General features: G+C 44.4%; 1 protein-coding gene across 8 annotated transcripts in view; it reads left to right on the top strand.

Annotated features, from left to right (window-relative positions):
- ASPSCR1 (ASPSCR1 tether for SLC2A4, UBX domain containing) overlaps positions 1 to 19,059 on the top strand; it is a 56,666-nt gene that overhangs the window by 1,128 nt on the left and 36,479 nt on the right. Inside the window, exons 1-4 of one of the 8 annotated variants that reach the window (XM_027471576.3) lie at positions 535 to 654; positions 5,875 to 5,930; positions 6,989 to 7,069; positions 11,023 to 11,123. In XM_027471576.3, the coding sequence (XP_027327377.2) occupies positions 7,028 to 7,069; positions 11,023 to 11,123 (143 nt within the window). In that variant the 5' untranslated portion in view covers positions 535 to 654; positions 5,875 to 5,930; positions 6,989 to 7,027. Of the gene's footprint in view, positions 1 to 514; positions 655 to 5,653; positions 5,804 to 5,874; positions 5,931 to 6,954; positions 7,070 to 11,022; positions 11,124 to 19,059 lie in introns of those variants that run through there. The other 7 variants (XM_027471571.3, XM_027471569.3, XM_072025552.1 and 4 more) reach the window with 7 other exon arrangements.

Raw genomic sequence — 19,059 nt, 5'->3', positions numbered from 1 at the left:
CCCTCCGCCCCCTCGGAGCGAGGCGGAGGGAGCGGGGGGTCTGCGCCGCGCCCGCCGCACCGACGCGGCGAGCCAGTGCCGCGGCGCGGGGCCGCTCCGTCGGGGCGTCCGCCGCGCCGCGCCGCCATCGCCGCCCCTGCCGGCGCCGGGGCCGCGGCCGGCGGCGCCCGCCAGCCTCGCCCGCAGGGCGGCGGGGGCACGGGGCGGCTCCTCCCGGCCCGGGCCGGCCGGCGGCGGGGGGGGCTGGGCCGCCCGACGGCGCCGTGTGGCCGCGAGGGCCCGCACGTGCCAGCCCCGCCGGCGGCGGCGCCCCCCCGACCCCCCGCGCTCCTGGCGGCGGCTCCGCCCCCCCGGCCCCGTAGGGGCGGTGCCGCCCGCCCCCCACCCGCGGGAGGTGCCGCCCCCGGCCCCCGGGTCGCGCTCTTCCCCGCACCCCCCGCGGCGGCCGGCCCGGGGGGCGCCCAGGCGGGCCGCGGCCGGCGAGCAGCGGCGACGCGGCGGCGGCCGTCGTTCCGCCGGTAAACGGGCGCTCCGCTCCGCGCCCGTCGGCGGCTCCGAGCCGGGGGACGCCGCTGCAACGGGGACAAAGGAGAACGAAGCTGCCGCGGCTAAAGTTAGAGGGGACGTTAGCAGAGGGCTTTTTCGCAGGACTCGGTAAGCGTGCGGGCGAGCCGGGCGGTGCGGGAGGATCGCGGGGGGCCGGGGGCGGCGGCCCCCAGCTGGGCTCCTCCCGGGGCCCTCGCCCCGCCCGCCGCCGGCCGCAGCGCTCAGCGCCTCTGAGGGACTTCTGGGTGCCCTTCGCGGCTCGTTAGGCTTATCGTCTAGCGGCTCTCCCTGGTTTTCTCCACTGTTATGACATTTCCAGCAATTAAAGGAAAAAAAAAATCCCCGACATAAAAGTAGCGTTAAGTATCTGTTACTAGGACGCCTGTCAACTGTAAGAGCAAAGCATGTCACAAAAATGTTGTAACTAGCTCAGAATTCAGTGTTATAAACCGAGGGAATGCAGACAAAATGCCACACTTGAAATAATTCCTTTGTTTAGTTACCCAAACGGACAGCTCTTGCACTTCAAGAGCACCTATTGATGGTTGCACCGGATGATCTTGGAGGTCTTGTCCAACCCTAATAGTTCTATGATTCTACAATTCAACAGCCCTCAAGAGAGGAGCAAGGAAACAGGCTGCCTTTATGAGGAAATTTAACGTATCCTCCATCAAAAAGGTGAAAATAGTGTATCCTTGAAATAATAAGTGGACTTTTTGTTTGTTTGTTTTGTTTAATTATTGGGCAAGAATTAAGGCTGTTCAGCTGCTGCAACTACACTTTTTGCCTTAGCACATTTGGACTTTTAAAACATCCTCAGCTCTGAATTTCCTACATGCATAGCTTGTGATTTCACAATAGGATTATCACTTTTTTTTTCTTTACTTGTTCAGTTACTCTTACGTACCCTGTCCCAGCTCTGTCCTCAGTGAGATTTTTTTTTCTAAATGTTTTATTTAAATGCTGATAGTACCATCAGTATCCTAAACCAGGAAAAAAAAAAAAAGTTAAACTGAGGTAACCCTCCAGTCACCCCCAATACATTTTTGGGCCCAGCACAATTCTGCATCACTTTATCTTTTACTGCGCCACCTTTTAAGATCCCTTCCTCACTGGCCATGATAAGTGTGAGCAATTGGTCCCTAGGACCAGCTACAGCAAGTTAAGAGAATTTGCAAGGCTGACAGAGCAGAGGTGCAGCTGGTTAGTTTGCACAGTGTCTGAAGATGTTAATCTGTAGGTCCTGAGTGCTTTGGGATCTCTGGAGTAGTTGGCATAAACAACTCCAGGAGCTCATACTCCACTAGCTACAACAAGAAAATGGGACAGATAATGTTGCTAAACTTCATCCTACTTTCTTAAGAGAAAAGGGTGCTGTTTGTCACACTGATGGGCTTATGTTCTTGATTCTCGTTGGGCAGATCTGGAGTTACTGGACTCTGTAACACGTTGTACCAGCTGATGCATTCACGGGTGGCACTGAAAGAACCTTAGGGCAAAAAGAAGCACATGTTAATGTTGCAGATCTTTGGGCTTTTGTCCAAAGAGGGGAAGCTAAGAAGTTAAATAATTCCTGTCTTGGCTTTACAGGGCTCCCTCCAGCTTTCCTGTATCTCTTGTTTCAGATAACTCAGGAGGAGGGTTTCTTTCAGAGCACTCTTACTTGTCATCCTTCCAAAGTCCAGACAAATGTTTGTATTACTTCTGTCATGAAGGAGGAAGGGGGCTGTTAGAAGAGTGTAAGACTGTCAGGGTATGGCATGAGAGACTACTTTCTTACTTCTAGAAAATTCTACATTTAAATTTGGTACAATGTAACTCTGACACACTGAATTTGAGGGAACGTCCGAGTGCATGCAGATTTCAGAGAACTGTGCAATACTATCCATCAATGCAACAGCTTCACTAAATTTTAGTCCTTTGGTTAGAGCTGTCCTACGTAGATTGCACCCAATATGGAAGAAAGCTCAGAGAAAGCAGCAAAAGAATTGGACGCCTCCTCCACACACTGAAGATTTGGCATTTTTATTGTTAGTGTTGATGCATGTAGGGGGCCAACAAGAGATTTTTAACCATTGGGAGTAATGTGAAGGGAGATGCTGTTTCAATTTAGTACCTCTCAAAATGAAATAGCCTGTATAAAATGTTCCAGTATGTCGTAGTGTAATTCAGTATTTTGAAGCGTATTGAACTATGCTATACAACAGGAAATGAGACAGTTCTGAAATTCCCTAGTACTCTGCCAGGACTTGACCTCTTGATGTTTCCCTATCAGAAGCTGGGAGGATTTCTCCGGGAGCCCCGTGCAAGGACTTGTGTTTCAGGTGTTTCCCTTTGGCAGGCAGCATTCTTGCACCTGATCTCAGATGCTCTGTGGCCCTGGCTCAGTTAAAGTTCCTTGGCTCATTTATTGGGTCTCAAGTTGATCAAAAGTTGGTCAAAGTGGTGGTGGTGGGGGGAGGGAAGAAGGGGTAGAAGATGTAAGTTACCCCACAGAAGGCCACTCACCAACAGATAAAATCTCACTTTTGCATGGTCATGCTACTTTACCACCATCTCTTCTGCTATCAGTGGGGGTGGGGGGTAAAGGAACTTCAACAGGGCAACACAGTCCCTTCATAGCCTGAGTACAAAGTGATGTGTGGTTGGAAGCACCCAGTTGAACGTTAGTGGGACTCAGCATGATTAGTAGTACATACCATTAGTAAAGACAGGAAGAAATACTTTACAGTATTGTCATTACTCTGATAAATAGCTATTCTGTATGATATTTTGGAACTGTTTGCAAAGTATTTCTAGATGTTCACAGTTAATTTCCTATCCATTTGAAAGAAAATATTTTTTTCCCCCATTGTTTTTTGAGAAACAAACTTCTGCATTATTCTCTGTGTGAGTGTGTGACTGAATGTAAACATGCATAGTTATATTATGAAATATCTCCATAATGCAAAGCACATCTAGCTGCCTAAAAAGTGATTTTAGGGAAAGATTGTTCTACAGTTTATTCACTGTAATCGCTAATGAAAAGCAATTTCTATGCACTTTTTAGCATGGTGGATGTTGTTTTGCTGAGGCTCACCTGGTAGATTTGCAGGCATGCTCTTATCCTGACAGTGGCAGAAATCTGAATTGTTAGAGATATTTTCAGCAATTCCCTAATGAGTTCCTATTACTTTGTAGCACTTTAATGAACTCCAGGTTGTAGTTTCCTCTCCCTTCTTTCTCTCCTAATTCTTCTAAATTCAGATAAATATTTCAGATTAGAAGTGGCTCTGGATATGAAATTTGACCATTAACCTCCATGCAACTCTCTGATTATGATATGCCATTAAAAGCTAGATTCATCTCTCTAATCCAGCCACTTGGAAATTTTTGGCTCAAATTACATTGGTATTTTTTTTAACAGGAGCAACATTTCTTTAAGGGATGTGTCACTCTCAGATGCAAAAGAGGAAACAGCTGCCTCTTTCAGACATCAAATAAGAACCAACCCCATCCAGAAACAAGACCAAATTTTTGGGCTCCATGAAAACCAAGATGTATCTTTTAAAATTGAATGGCTGCTCCACCTCAGCAGCTGACATTAACATAGCCTTTTTAATCGTTCCTTTTTCTTCATACCTTCTGTTGAAGGTGGAACAGCAGGATATTTTTGTTCTGTGATAAGTACTTGCAGAGCTCTGGGTTTCTACCTTATTTTAAAGATGGAGAACTTGCACACCATGGATATTCGTTACCCCTTTTGTAGGCATGTGAAAGTTTACAGGACAATCTTACCCTTAAGTTGTAATGCCTCTTCACATTATATTCTACAGCAGAATGCTCTTACAGTGGCAGGGAATCACAGGAAATATGTTGATGGACTTATGAGTGTTACAGAGATGGTAGTGGGGAATGATTAGTGATTGTCTTAATAAAAGCTGGGGAACACCAAAGAATAAGTTCTAAAGCATAATTAAGTACTTCTGTCATGCAACACAACAGAACTGTGGCACCCATTGCCTCAGGATCTTGTGGATGCCAAAAGCTTAGACAAGGGGGCTCAAAACACAGCTGAGCATGTTTGTGTAAGAAAAATCCAGCAGATATTAGATGTAAAGATACAACCTCTAACTTGGGAAGTCCAGAAGGCTCTAACTGCAAGGTGCTCAATGTTTTTCTCTCTTTCTCTCTCTTAGGCAGTGGGATGCTCTAATCTGTCTTACCACTAGTGTTCTGTTTGTGACACTGTGTAGACACTCATTTGACCATGGGCATAATGCTCCCTCTTCTGAGTTTCTCTCTGAAATGAGTTTGTCGCTATAGTTCTTATATTTTGCCAAGGGCTACCTTTCTTGTAGCATTGGTATTTTCAGTCTTTAGTCACTGTCATCACTGCTTGCTCAAGAGGAAAAAGCTTACATCTGCAGAAGAGGATTCTTGCCGTACATTCAGCACACGAGTGCGCAGCTCCTCAGCAGACCCTTACGGCTTAGGGTGAAGAACTGCTGGTGGTGCGCGTGCTGTCCGCTGCCTACGAACATCTGCTACTTCGCAGCGCCGGCGTGCTCAAGGATTTGACCTGTTGGAGCAGGCTGCTCGGGGCCGGCGCCCAGGCGGCTTCTGATCTCCAAGGAAGGAGGAGACTCCGCAGCCTGCCCGGGCTGCCCCAGCCACTGCTCCGTCACCCGCCTCGGGAGAGCGCTCCCTGATGCCGGGCCGGGCCCTCCCGTGTCCGCGGTGCTGGGCAGCGCCGAGCAGGGCCGGGCCCTGTCCCTCTGCCCCTCGCGTTTCCTCCGGAGCCCCCCGGCGCGGCCCCCGGCCCCCTCGCTTTTCGTGGAGGGGAAGGCCGGAGGGTCTTGCTCTGCCTTCTCGCCCTTCTTCCGAGAAGCCGAGCGAATCTGTGCCACCGGCCGCGTGTCTGTCGCACGCTGCCCTCCCTTCCTCGTCGGGCACGCGTTACCCCGTTTCCCTGCCTTTGTTCTAGGTGCCGCTCGTGCTCCGGGCCCCGGCCGTGCCGCTGGGAGCCGGGAGCCGCTCTGCGCCTGCCGGCCCCGGCGCCCTCGGCCGCTGCGGGGCGAGGCGGGGCCGCGGCGGGGCGGGCCGCGGGCGGGGGCGGCCCGGGGGCGGCCCGGCCCCGCCCCGGCAGCGGGGAGCCAGCGCCGCGGCGGGCGGGAAGATGGCGGCGGCGGGCGGGGGGGGAGCCGTGGTGTCGGTGCTGGCCCCCAGCGGGCGGCGGGTCACGGTGCGGGTGGGGCCCGGCACGGTGCTGCTCCAGGTGGGTCCGGGGCGGGGGCGGCCGGCGGCGGGGCCGCGGGCCGGCCCCTGACGCCCCTGTTCTCTCCGCAGATCCTCGAGGAGGTCTGCAGGAAGCAGGGCGGCAGCCCCGGCGAGTACGGCCTGAAGTGAGTCTCACCGCGGGGGTCTGCCGGGCGGCTGCGCTTCCCCCGGCCCGGCGCCGCGCCCGGGCCCGGCGGAAGCCCTGCCCCGGGCCGCCCGCGGCTGCTCCCCGCGCCGGGCCGCGCTGCTGGCGAGGCGCCCGCACGGTGCCCGCGGCCCCGGCCCCGGCCCCTCTCCCCTCCTCTCCCTGCTGCGGACGGCGCCGTCGGCCTGCAGCCCGGCCGTGTCGCCCGCCTGTCCCCGTTCACTGAGCATGGCCTTGTCCCGAGGGCGGCCGGGGAGGCCTGTGTGAAACACGCGTGGGAGCTGCTTGGTGTTCGGCGTGGGCGTTCTTGTGGCGGGTGGGCGGGCGGCCTAGAGGGGCCCAAGGCGTCCTTTAGCTGTTTACTGAGGCTGGTGTTTGTTTTAGTCATTGCCACAGCTGTGTAGGTGCTGCGTGATAGCGCACGAGGAAATCATTCGCAGTTATCACGGGAGAGAGGTCCGTGCTGTACAGTTAAGGTTATTCTCTAGAAAAGTTTATTTGTTTGAGTTAAGCTCTGTGGTTCTCCTAGTGCTGAGTTCCATTCACTTTTAGGACGTGTGCTGAAATCCTGTGTACCTTCTGTGAAAACACTCCCTTCCCTGCCTCACTCACTTTTTTGCTAGTTGACAGACTGATAGGGACTCTTCTGTCTTACCTACTGTTTTGACTATATACTTTTACAGTATAAAAATCAAGAGCTTATTCATCTCACTGGCAGTAAAATACATTTTTATTTAGTGTTGTATGCAGCATGTGAATAGGTATTCAGCAGTTGTTTATCTCTTAAAACCTGAGTAGGAATACAATTAGAGGATTTTATCTCTGACCTCTACAACCTTTAGTATTTTGGATAGGCAGTACCATCTTACCCTATGGCTTCCAACCAGTCTGTGGAGAGTTCTGTTGCTTCAGACCTGGATGTTGCACTGTTGCCAGTCCCTAAAGTGATCTGAAGGTTGCATACGATGGTTCCTGGTGTCTTCATTTACTGTATTCTTCTTCAGGTTTCAGAGAAGTGTATTGGATCTCTCTTTACAGTGGAGATTCGCCAGACTACCCAACAATGCCAAGCTGGAGATGGTGCCAGTCTCTTGCAACAGAGCGGGAATTGGAAATACGGTATGTTCATTTCACAGTGTGACCTGATTTGTTTAGTTTTTCAGGCATGCTGGATATGATCTTGTCATGTTTAGTGAGCAGGAACATGTTCAGGCTTGATCAAAATGCACGAGTGGAAGACCAGCTGAAGAATAGTGGAGGCATGGTGAAAAAAGGGATGTAGGAAATTAGGAGCTGGAAGTCTTTGCTTACGATCCATATGGTGGTGGTGTTCCAGCGATGTGTTGGTGGGCAAGGGGATCTTTTAGGGGGCTGGAAAACTTAATAGACGTAAATATATAAGATGTTAAAGATCGCTGTTGGCTTTGCTCAGCAGTTGCGTTAGTTCCCTTTCCTAATTTCTATTTCTGTTACTGTAGTTTGCTTCTGAGTTTCAACTAAAATTTGAAATTCTTAAAGAATTCACGATATGTTCACACAGCTTTGTAGTTTTCTCTGACATGTACTGTGTTTAGCATTGTTCTAATGTTCCTATTTATTATTATTTGCAAAGGGCTTATGGACGCTTTGTTCTGTAGGAATTATTGTCAAGTTTAGGAGACTTAAATCTTTTAATGCACGTCATTCTAACAGCTGGAGACAGAACTTTTAAAACAATGCAGAGATATTAATGAACATAAACATGTTATGTGGTAAAAATGATGTAATGGCAGGTGATCTAGGGGTGCTATCGGTACAGTTGTAGTGATAAAGTTATTGACATTTTGCTTATATGTTTGTAAACTTAGACCAGTGCCAATTATCTCCTATTATTTTATATAGAGCCAGGGATTTTGAGAAAGACTTTTTCTAATGGACTGAATGTGACTTCTGTGACATACTTAGCTTTGAACTGTTGCCCAAAAAACTGATGCAACTGGCAGTCTGAATTTCAGGGCTGGATTCTTATGGAATGGTGATGTCAGCTGTCATCACTCTGCTGTAGATGAGAAAAATCTAAGGCCTGTATTCAGCACGGAAGAAATCAGGAGGTCATGTTAATGGTAGTATGAAACTACATAGTTTTGTTGGCTAGTTGTTGATGATGCCACTGATTTCTTTATTAGAAAAATTCCTGTCTCCAGCAGATCACAATTTGCAGTCCTGCAAGGACTGGCAGGAGTTGTGGCAGATTACAAACACGTTCTTCCAAGGAAAACACTGCAGATTACTGGAGTGTGTGGTGTCTATTTTAATTTCCTGGGGGAAGGGGAAGGATGCAGATTTTGGGGGGGACAAATTAAAACAGATTGAAAGAAAGCTTTTGTTGTTGTCCTAGTCTTATGTCCTTCGTAGGCTTTTGAATAAGGCTGATTTTTGTGGATTTAAACAACCATAGTTGACTAGAAATACTAGGTTCTATCTAATAGGGATTTTTTAAAAACTCTTCTTTAGACAGGTCAGATAATTGGGGAAAATGTAGAGGTAGACATCTTGGGAAAGAAGTCTGAATATTCTCTCAAAGATAGAGATTACATCTGAGGTGCTCTACTGTCCTCAATCTCTTGTTCAGCTGCTAGAGTTTTTTCCTTGTGACTTCAGTGTATTCATTTTGGAAGTTCCTTGTTGCTTTTTTGTTGTTGCCATGGGGATTTTTGGTAGAAATTGTCTGAAGAATATGTAGAAGCTGCATGAGCACCTGCTGATGAATGTGGACATTCACATTGTAAGTTGGAAAAGGCCTAATCCCATTTTTTTTTCCTATCACCATATGCAGATGTTTAAGAACCTGAACATCCAGAATTATTTTTGACATTTTTGATTAATGCACTCTGAAATTGCATGTTAAAATTTGGTAGCTAGGAAGCATCAGTGAATTGCAAGTTGCACATATAGTCTTCTTCAACGTGTTAATAGTTGGTTAGGTGTTCAGTAACTTAAGAAAGATAGTTCTGAATCATGTTTGTTGTTTCTCTGTGTGGATGTGCAAGTATGCTATTTGTTCTTCCTCAGAGAAGTTCTTTTGCATGTTGATGCTGAAGTCAACACAGCTTTGTGCTGTGTTGGAATTGTACTTTATGAAGCTGTCTCAATTCTGCCAGGGCTATTGGAATTAATTTTATATAGCTGTGAAGCCACTTGCTGTAAAGTTTCAGCTAGTGTAAAACAGAGCCTCTCAATTGCTTGTGAGGATATGTCATTTGGGACTCTTGCATTGGCCTTTCTCTGGCTGTGTTTCAGTTCAGGATATGGCTTTTTTTTTTTTTTTTTTTTAATCAAAGCCCTCTAAAAACTGGGGTATGTGACTGCCTTTGACGCTGTTAGAAAGTATATGAGCTGAACAGTACTAAAGGAGCTAATGAACATTTAGAAGAGCAGATCTCAGACTGTGTTACTGATTACTAGAGGAAACATAATCATGCCAGCATTCATTTTGTCCTGAATTCAGTGTAAAACTCATAAGGCTTTCTCCGTTTTTTTTTGTTTTTCGTTTTGCTGTGCTGAAACACGGGTTACTAGCAAAACATTGGGGAAAAATTAAACAAGTTTGTGTTGCCGTTTGGCAAGCTCTTCCCTCTCTTCCCTTTCCTTCGCAAGTTTACTAAATGTACTTGCTACAGTCACTGTCTAGTTTTCAAATTTCACCCTATTTAAAGGTGAATTTGACACTTGCACTGTAACTGTTCTCTTCAAAGTTCCTGGTGACTTTCTCACAGCTGAAGCTCAGAATGCATATCGTAACTCCATCCCCTCTCAGCCTGTCAGATGCTTTTAATGATGTTGAACACCTTTCTGTAAACAAATTCTCTTTTGACCTCAAGGTTTTGTTCTCACCTGTTCCTGTTAGATTTTCTCCAATTGCTTGTTCAAAAGGTCCTCCATATTCCTGCTTACTTTCTCTGGAAACTCTGTAGGCTTTAGTCTGAGTTCCCTCTATTCCTCTGCATCTTCTGACTCTTACTGGCAAATATGCTTGCTTCAAAGTCTGTCAAGCAGGTCTGAAATGTGCTTTTCAACACTACACTGTCCTCTTGTCTTTGAAGCTAAAATTTCAAATTCTCCAGTCCCTTTTGAAGATGGCTAGCCAAACCTCATCTTCAAAATTTCTGAATTTGTGATTTCTCTTTGGCTCTGAGTTGATATACAGTCATTGAAGTGAAGATCAACTGTAGTGAACTTATAGTTGTGCTTGTTAGTTTGCACAGACACCACAATATTTGAAAAATAATGTGACTCTTTTCTCTGTCTTCTGAATCAAGAGCAGGTTGTTTTTATTTATTTACTTATTTTTTAATAAGGGCTCCCTTTTTTCTTACCATCACTAGTATTTTTGGGAAGCTAGGAGCATAGTTTGTCTTAAAATATTTCATAATCAAATGGATGTCCTCTAGAATTTTTGATGATAATTTATGGAGAAATGAGTTGTAAGGTCTAGAGAAATCCTTGGAGAAATGATGCTGGTCAGGTTGGTGGATGTTTGAGTTGCACTGAAAACTGAAATCAACTGTCCCGCTGTTTCTGTAGGCAGATAGTAACATTAGCCAGTATCATGCTATGCATTCTCACATTAAGAAAATATGTTACAGGTTGTGCAGCTGAGAGGAATACAACAGATTCATGTGACATTATTAAAGTGGTAATTTTTCTAGCAGTGCTAAATGTGTACTGTGGGCTTGGACTCTGAAAGCAAAGCTGTTAATTTTATTCTGCAAATCTTTCTAAATTGAAGTTGCACTGTCACGTTAATTTTTCAGTGATGTGAGAGGAGACTGAATGAATTGCCCAAAGAGAGCTATTTACTAAAGAACTAAAATCATAATATTCATAGTAGAATAGAACTATTCTGAATATTAACTTCTAAAACAATCATTAAATACTAATTGTTTTTATCTAATGTAATAATTTGCAGAAAGTGTTTAGAAGAAAGTCACGATTTTTGGTTAGCAGGTTCCAAAGATCATAGAAAACACTGAAAAAAGTTGTAGTGAAGAAATTTTCATTGAATCCTTGTATTTACTGTGTTGTTCCTATAGGTTCGGATTGCATTACAGTTAGATGATGGCTCCCGTTTGCAAGATACCTTTCTCTGTCAACAGACTTTGTGGGAACTTCTGAACCATTTTGCAAAGACCAGGTAAGCAAATCAGTGGAAAAAAAATCCTTGTTTGGATGGGTCTATGTATGACAGTATTTAGTTGTTGTTACAGTGTGTTGTGGTTCAATCCCAGTAGGCACCTAAGCACTGTACAGCATCTTGCTCTCTCCCGCTTGTTCCCTAGTGGGATGGAGCAAGAGAATCAGAAGGCCAGAAGCTAGAAAACTCATGGATTGGGATAAAGAGTTCAATATTTTTTTTAAACTCACTTTAAAAAAATAAATAAATGGGAGGGGGTGGGAGAATGATGTAAAACACAATTGCCCACCACCAGCTGACTGATTCCCACCCAGTCCCCACGCAGCAGCACCCATGGTAAGCTTTCCCCCAGTTTGTGGAATACAATGCCACATGGTATGGAATATCCTTTTTGCCAGTTTGAGTCAGCTGTGCAGATTGCATCCCCTCCCAGCATCTTGTGTGCCTCTGGCCTCCTTGTTGACAGGGCAGTATGAGGAAAAAAAGGCTTCAACTGTGTAACCACTGTTCATCAACAACTAAAACATCAGCGTGTTATCAACACTGTCTTCATCACAAATCCAAAACCTAGCACCATAGAAGCAACCATGAAGACAATAACTCTATCCCAGCCACCATCACCACACAGTGATCCAACTAAATCATGCAGAATTGTAGAATTTACATTTCATTGCATTTTTTTCCTTTATAACACAGATGTTTGCCTTTTCTTTGCTGTTTCATATTTGACAATCCATTGTTTTGTTGCTATTTTTTAATACTGGACTTGCAGTCTTGGTTCAGGGTATAAACTGGAAACAAACTGCAAAGGCCAGAAAGAAACTATATACCTGGATGTATTGCTGCATTGTTCTTTTATACAAACTTATTTAAAGTCAAGTTACTTCCAGAGCTGAGAAGCTAGTCTAGATTATCTTCATCACTAGTATTTTTTGCGTTGCAGTTTCACATGGTAGAGAGGGTTCTTAAACAAGTTGCTGTTGCTTTTGGGACTTGAGCAGATCTCCAAGGAAATATGTAGTTCTCAGCAGGCTAATGTGGCTAATTAACTCCTGATTAACTGATTAGCTCCTACTTAAATGGAAAAATATTTGGTCTTACATTTATTAAATATATACGTGGGTTAGAAATCTTACTGAGTCTGGTTCATTGCTTTCCTTTGTCTCTGGCCTTGACTTTAAAATGCGGTATTGTTTTGAAATGTCAAGCTAAGAAACTTTTCTCTGTAGATGGTTTTTATTTTTTTTCATGGCTTGGAAGATGGAGCCTTGAAGCTGTGACAGCCATTCTACTCTGAACAGAATTTCCAACTTTATTTTTCTTTTTGTATTGTTGGTTTACCTTTCTCTTGGTAAAGTGTCTTTTCAGATTTTGTGTTTCTAGCTTGCTTTTTCTCTTGTATTCCTCACCTTCTGCCAGTTGCTCTGCACTTTTTCTAATGTGTCTAAGCTTGCTTCTGTTGCACTCAATCCTCCTGCTCCTCTGTACAGATGCTGTATTATGCAACTAGGAACTGTTTTTGTTAATTTCTCAGAACACTCACATACTCATCAATCTACAGAGATAGTGGTGATCTGTGTGGAAACTTCTTAAGTCTCCAAAGCTATGGTACTAGAAAAGCTGTTAAATAAGTGGTCGCTGGGAAGGGACAGGTGATAGTTCAGTAACCAGTAGTAGTTTCAGGTAAGCTCAGTCTTTCAGCGTACACTTAGAGGATGCAAAATCTTGGATTGCCATTTGTCATCTGGGCTGGAGCAATTGACCAGTTATGGGTATGCATTAGCATTAGACTACTGTACTAGCATAAACTACTTTAAATTAAGTTTGATGTTGCTTATTATGTACTGCAATTGGAATAGCCTAAGAAACACAGTTCTGAGGTTGAATTGGTCAAACTTACCTCATTAAGTCAGGGTAGCACAGTTGAGTTGTGTAGCTTGAGTTGCTCTGGAGTTGTTGTGCTTCCCAGGGATGCACTGTTTGTTTTCAGACAGCTTAGCTCCTGTTCTGGTTTCAGTTAGAACAGAGTTAATTTTCTTCCTAGTAGCTGGTAGAATGCTATGTTTTGGCTTAGGATGAGAAGAGTGCTGATAACACCCCGATGTTTTAATTGTTGCAGAGCAGTGCTTATACTGAGCCAAGGACATCTCAGCTTCTTGCTCTGTCCTGCCAACGGGCAGGCTGGAGGTGCAGCAAGAGCTGGGAGGGGACAGACCCAGGACAGGTGACCCAAACTAGCCAAAGGGGTATTCCATACCATCTGACGTCATGCTAAACAATATATAGGGGTGGCTAGCCGGGGGGAGGGGGCCGGACTGCTCGGGGTGAGGCTGGGCATCGGTCAGCGGGTGGTGAGCAATTGCATTGTGCATCACTTGTTTGTACATAGTAGTAGTAGTACTATTATCATCATTGTATTATTATTATAATTGTTATTATTGTTGTTGTTGTTATTATTTTCCTGTCTTATTAAACTGTCTTTATCTCAACTCACGGGCTTCACTCTCCATTTCTCTCCCCCGTCCCAGAGAGGGAGGGGGGAGGGTGAGCGAACGGCTGCGTGGTGTTTAGCTGCCGGCCGGGTTAAACCACGACAGCTCCCTGAATGGTCCATAACAAGATCAAATGAGTGCCTAGTGTCGGCCCAAGGGAGGGAGTTAGGATCATGGTGTGTGTGTAGGGGGGGCGGGGAATGCAGGTCAAAAACATCTTCTGAATAGCAGCAATGGGTTGAACAGTTACTGCTCACTTCCCACGCTCGTGTCTAACTCCCCTTGTAGTATTTGTGCAGCTTCGTGGGGAATTGGCTTACATAGCTGATTCGGCTGAAAAATAATGTTTTCCCTGTTATCTTTCAATTAGGTCAGTTTCGTAATCCAGGTAAGGGCTGTCTCTCATAGACAGTTATGGTAAGAAGTGTAATGTGTCTCAAATAAGGATCCAAAAGGAGGAAGCAGATAGGTAGAAATGGTTTGTGACAGTTTTGGTTTTTTTTACTCAAAATTTTGTATCATCAAAATATCTGCTGTGTGGCATTTAACTCTTAAATTGAAAAGGACAGTCTTTATGTAAATACTAGACAGATTCAGATTTTTTTTTTTTTTGGAGTGGGAAAGAAGTAGACAAGGGGAATGGAGAAACAAAACCTGGGTTTATTTTTGGGGGTGTTTTAAGGCCTTTTTTGTGCCTTGTTACATACTTGGTGCCCTCTTGGAGACGAGTGCCTGTTGTAGTTGGGGAAATGCTAGACTGGTGGAGGTTTTATTTGTTACAGGACGTAGTAACACTACTAGTCAATGCTGTGTGTGACTTGCATAACAAGCTGGAGCTGTATCCATCCATATAGATTTCAGGGGTTGTGATGCTTTCCAGTATGTACGGAGGCAGTTGACTGACTGGTCATCCAGTTGTTGACTTTTGCTGAATCCTTCCCTTGGATTTCCAACTGAAGATGTTTTCGTGGAATGTTCAGCTGCTGTGAGTGCGTGAGGGGGAAGTATTCTAAATCCACTGGAATTTCCCCCAGGTCTCCAGCGTCCATCTTGGCTAATTGGGTCTGAAGAAGGTCTGGAAGCTATTGTAAATCTGCTCCTCCTCTCAGCGTGCAGCAGTCCTTGCACAAGATGTTTACAGGCCCTGTCAGATCACTACATGAAGGAATCTAATCTGCCTGCCGTTCCCCTTCTGAAGAACAGCACATCAAAGAAATGACAGTGTGTTTGATGTGTGTGCTTGCCTCAGTGAGTGAATGTAATGGATTAACAGCAGCTGGAGGAGGAGCCTGCTGGCTTCCAAGAGTTACACAAAAATAAGTCTCCCAGGGATCTTTGCTTGGAGTCTGTTCTGCATAGATTTGTTTGAGGGCACAAGTGTTTTAGCATCAGGCCTGGGAGAACTGTTGCTTTTCAGTCTTCCACTCTTGCTTCTGTGTCAGCTTCATCAGCTTTGTTGACTTTTACATAGAAGTGATTGCAGTCAGGACACTTGACAATTTTGACAATGGCTATGACTCCTTGCTGCTTTTATGGTATTATTCATTAAGTTTAGATATTTTCCATGTGTTTTCAGAAGGCCGTTTAATCAAACGGTTCCTTGGATTGACATGAAAAGAAATTTTGGGAAGGTGAATGGAGCTAGTTTATATGAGTCAAATTGTTTTGCTCTCTTATGGGTCTTTTGGGTCAGGATGTATGTTTATTCCATTGTGCCCTCTCCTCCTAAATTGTGATCATCCACCTTTAGTGATAGGCAACCTGAGGTTTAAACTTTATTACTGTGGGCTGCTTTTGTCTGCCCTTTTCTGTGATTTCAGGGAGAAACTACAACCAATAAAGAGTCCGAACTGTTTCTTCCATGTCTCAGCAGTCTTTTATTTTTATCAGGGATTTCTATAGGGATATAGGTGATCCTGATTGGAAGCAAAAACATTTAAAATAAGGTAGGGATGACTAGCTCTACTGGCTTGTCTGGAAAAGTCTGAGCACATATGGTCTGTTATGATACGCTAAAAGTAGTCTCTTAGGTGCTATTTTGCTCCAAACTTCCAGTGAGGAGACCAGGGTTTTTGTTTGTTTGTTTGTTTATTCTCCTTCTTCCCCTTTCCTCATCAAATGCTAGCCTTTGGAGCTTAGTTACTGCTGCAAAAGGAGTAGGGGAGGTAAGAGCCTGGGTCTGGAGTTACAAGGTAAAGCTCAAGGATCACAGCGTGGACATGCGTTATCTAGCACAGCACTCTGGCAAGGTTTGCCTTCCTTTCCAGAGGGTAAGCAAAACCCACTCATTATTGGAGTCTTTTTTTGAATAGGATTGGAAGCAGAAGTGACAGCTGCAAAATGCTTCTTGAATTGAGTTACTCAGAGGTTTGTGATAGTCTGCATCCTATATGCTGGTGCTTTGCTGCCATTGCTTTGAATACACTAGCAGTTTTAGGATTTACAAACACAGTTGTAGGTAGGATCTTCCTGCTGTATGGGAGAATGCCTGGAATAATGGAACCAGCTTTCCACCCATCTTTGGCAATAGTTTCAATTACTCCAGTGTCTAACTGAGCAACAGCAGATGAGGGGTCACATAGGAATAGTCATACTGGTGCAAATAGTTGTTCATCTGCTACAGATTGATTCCTACAGAGCATTGTATATGGCTTTCTATCCGTGACAGAGTGTAACTGATTGCAGTACTGCATGTGGTGGCAACATATTCATTTTTTTTTTTTTTTTTCATCTAGGAGGGTAATTGTTTTTCATAATCTGAAGATTGAATGTAATAGCTAGGATGCTCTGGGTTTGTCTGTCACTTCCTGCATGGTAGCATTTGATGCATTGGCTTGGTTGGAGAAGTGTATTCCCCCTCTAAATAAAATAAGAGATACCTCAGTACTGAAACCATTCGGATCTGTTGCAGCTGGTCCCATAGTAGTTCTCAGCCCCTCACTTCCCTGAATGAGACCCATCGCTCAGGACTGGTTTTACAGGTTGCTTTATTTGGATTTGTTGAGTCTAGCAAGCAGAGCCTGTCAGTTTTGTTGTGACTTGCCTTGTCCCATATTATCATGCTGTTGCATACTTTATTTAGAAAGGCTTAAGTTTTAACCTTTAGATCAAGGCTGGAGATAGACTGTTGTAATTAAAGCAAACAGAAATCTGAATTCTGGCCTGTGCTTAACAGGTTTGCTCTCCCACATCCTCCATCTGGAACTCTTTGATGTGCTCTTGCTCTTGAGGATTACTCAAGGATTGAGTATTGTTTTCCAGATGGTGTGTTCAATTCTGAGTGACTCCTGATTCCAGCTAATTCACTTATATTTAATTGAAGCTGCATTTTTAGTCTAAATGTAAATATCCTTGATGAATTTTTCTAGAACTTAATGGCTATATCCCTTTGTTTTTCTGCTCTATAGACTCACTGACTCTTTCCCTGATCATTTATTCCATATCACTTTGTACTGGGCTAACGAGATACATGTTAAAATACTACGCAAAACATCAATTGTATATATATATTCTGAGCTGCTAATCTGTGATCTGTTTTGGACAAAATAGAGAGACTGCATAAGGTATTGACAAAGCTAATGGTGTTATATAACTCCAATTGAACATTATGATGATACTTAAGATTAGAGGAACCACTGCATTGAAAGTAGTACGTTGTGTTTGGGTACACAGACTCATCTTCTGCTGTGCAAGCAGATTGATAGTGTGCTAAGGGTTATTTTGCATCCTTACCTGGATAGAGAATCTTATTCCTGTCTTAAGATGGTCTTTCTGTAATAATGATTATAAATAATCACCTTTGTGTTGGGTTTGTTGCATGCCTACTTGTGGTCTTAACAGCTACAAAGTAGAAACTTCTCTAACCACAGTAGTCAGTGTGGCCACAGCACAGACATCCTCCGTAACGTGCAGTCACTTCAGGATTAGTTACTTGGTTGACTGAATGGATTTTGGCTCCTGCTTAAATGATCCTTTTTCTTCATAAATCTGGGAGATAATTTTGTGGCTGGGAGTATTGTAATTTAAACAAACACGTTTTGGGTTACATGATGCTGAAAGCAGGATGTTTTAAATAATGAACCCAATTCATTTAACTCCTTTATAGGAAAGTTAGAAGGAACCCAGGCTCGATCACTGATTGCCTTTTCTTACAGGCTTTCCGTTCCACCCCCCAGGTATGATGCTCGCAAATTAAAGCATAAGATAGAGAATGAGTCAGACATGTCCTGAAGGTAGTTGTCAGTGGTACAAAATCTAGTTGGAGGCCAGTAATAAGTAGAATGCTCCAGGGCTTGATGGAGGGTCCAGTCCTGTTAAAACATCTTGATTAACGATCTGAACAATGAAGCAGAGGTGCACTCTAAGCAAGTGTGCAAATGACATGAAGCTGGGGAGAATAATGGATTTCCCAGAGTCATGCTGCCACCCAGAAGGACATGGACAGGCTGGAGAAAGGGACTGACAGAAACCTCATGAAGTACAGCAAGGAAATGTGCAAAGTCTTGCACCTCGGGAGGAACAATCCCAGACAACAGGATGTGCTGGGGCCCCTGTGCAGCTTGAGCAGTGGTGTTGGACCCGAAGGCCTCCAGAAGCCTCTCTTGTCCTCAACCATTCTGTGATTCTGAGTCCCTGAAGGTACAGGTGATAGGTATGAGTAATGTGATAGATATAACTGATCTGAGTTCTTACTTAAATTTTGTGACACCTGAACACCTAGTAGATGAATGTTTTATAAGCATATTTAAGAGAATGTGTCTGTGACTGATTTTGCAGAATTGCAAATAGTACAGAGAAATGATGGAAATAGATCTTTTTAAAATTTCTAATTTCTGGAGGGAAATACTGGAGTACTTTCAGGCTGCCAGGGCCTTGTAGATTTTGCTTTTTTTCTGTGAAGTTCACTCCAATCGCTAGCCTCAAATAACTGAGAAGACAGTGAAGTGCCAGAATTAATTTACGTAACCCTCTAAGTTATTTGCAAAGTTCTGTTTGAATTTAGTAATAACACAGGCATAATAGTACATAAAATGGCAAGTTGATTCAGTGACTAAATTCAGCCTCTTTTGTTTGAGGTCTCAGGAGATGAGCAAGGATGTGGCTGTCAGGTGGATTTCATTAGCTGATTTGTAGAGGTGGATTCTGTTAGTCATAGGAGTTGTGTGAGTATTTCCTGGTGGGGTGAGGCATAGGAGAAAGCTTGGTGGTCTCTATCTACTGTAGTCTGCTGTTTAGAGAAGCAGATAATAAAGAAAATTAACATTTAGTATTTTACTATTTTATGTTAACCCATTCAATTTTAATTTCTTCAGTTCCCTGGCACACTGCTTTGCCTTTCTGATTGCAGGTTGAATCCCAGGGGTTCGAGTTTTATGCATTGCTTTTATTTATTTATTTATTTTCTAAAAAACAAACAAAAAACACAAAGAACTTGGAAGGATGAA

This window comes from Anas platyrhynchos, chromosome 19, assembly GCF_047663525.1.
Source record: "Anas platyrhynchos isolate ZD024472 breed Pekin duck chromosome 19, IASCAAS_PekinDuck_T2T, whole genome shotgun sequence".
Classification (NCBI taxonomy): domain Eukaryota; kingdom Metazoa; phylum Chordata; class Aves; order Anseriformes; family Anatidae; genus Anas; species Anas platyrhynchos.
Note: the sequence above shows the minus strand (reverse complement) of the source record. Positions and strands in the feature narration are given on the sequence as shown.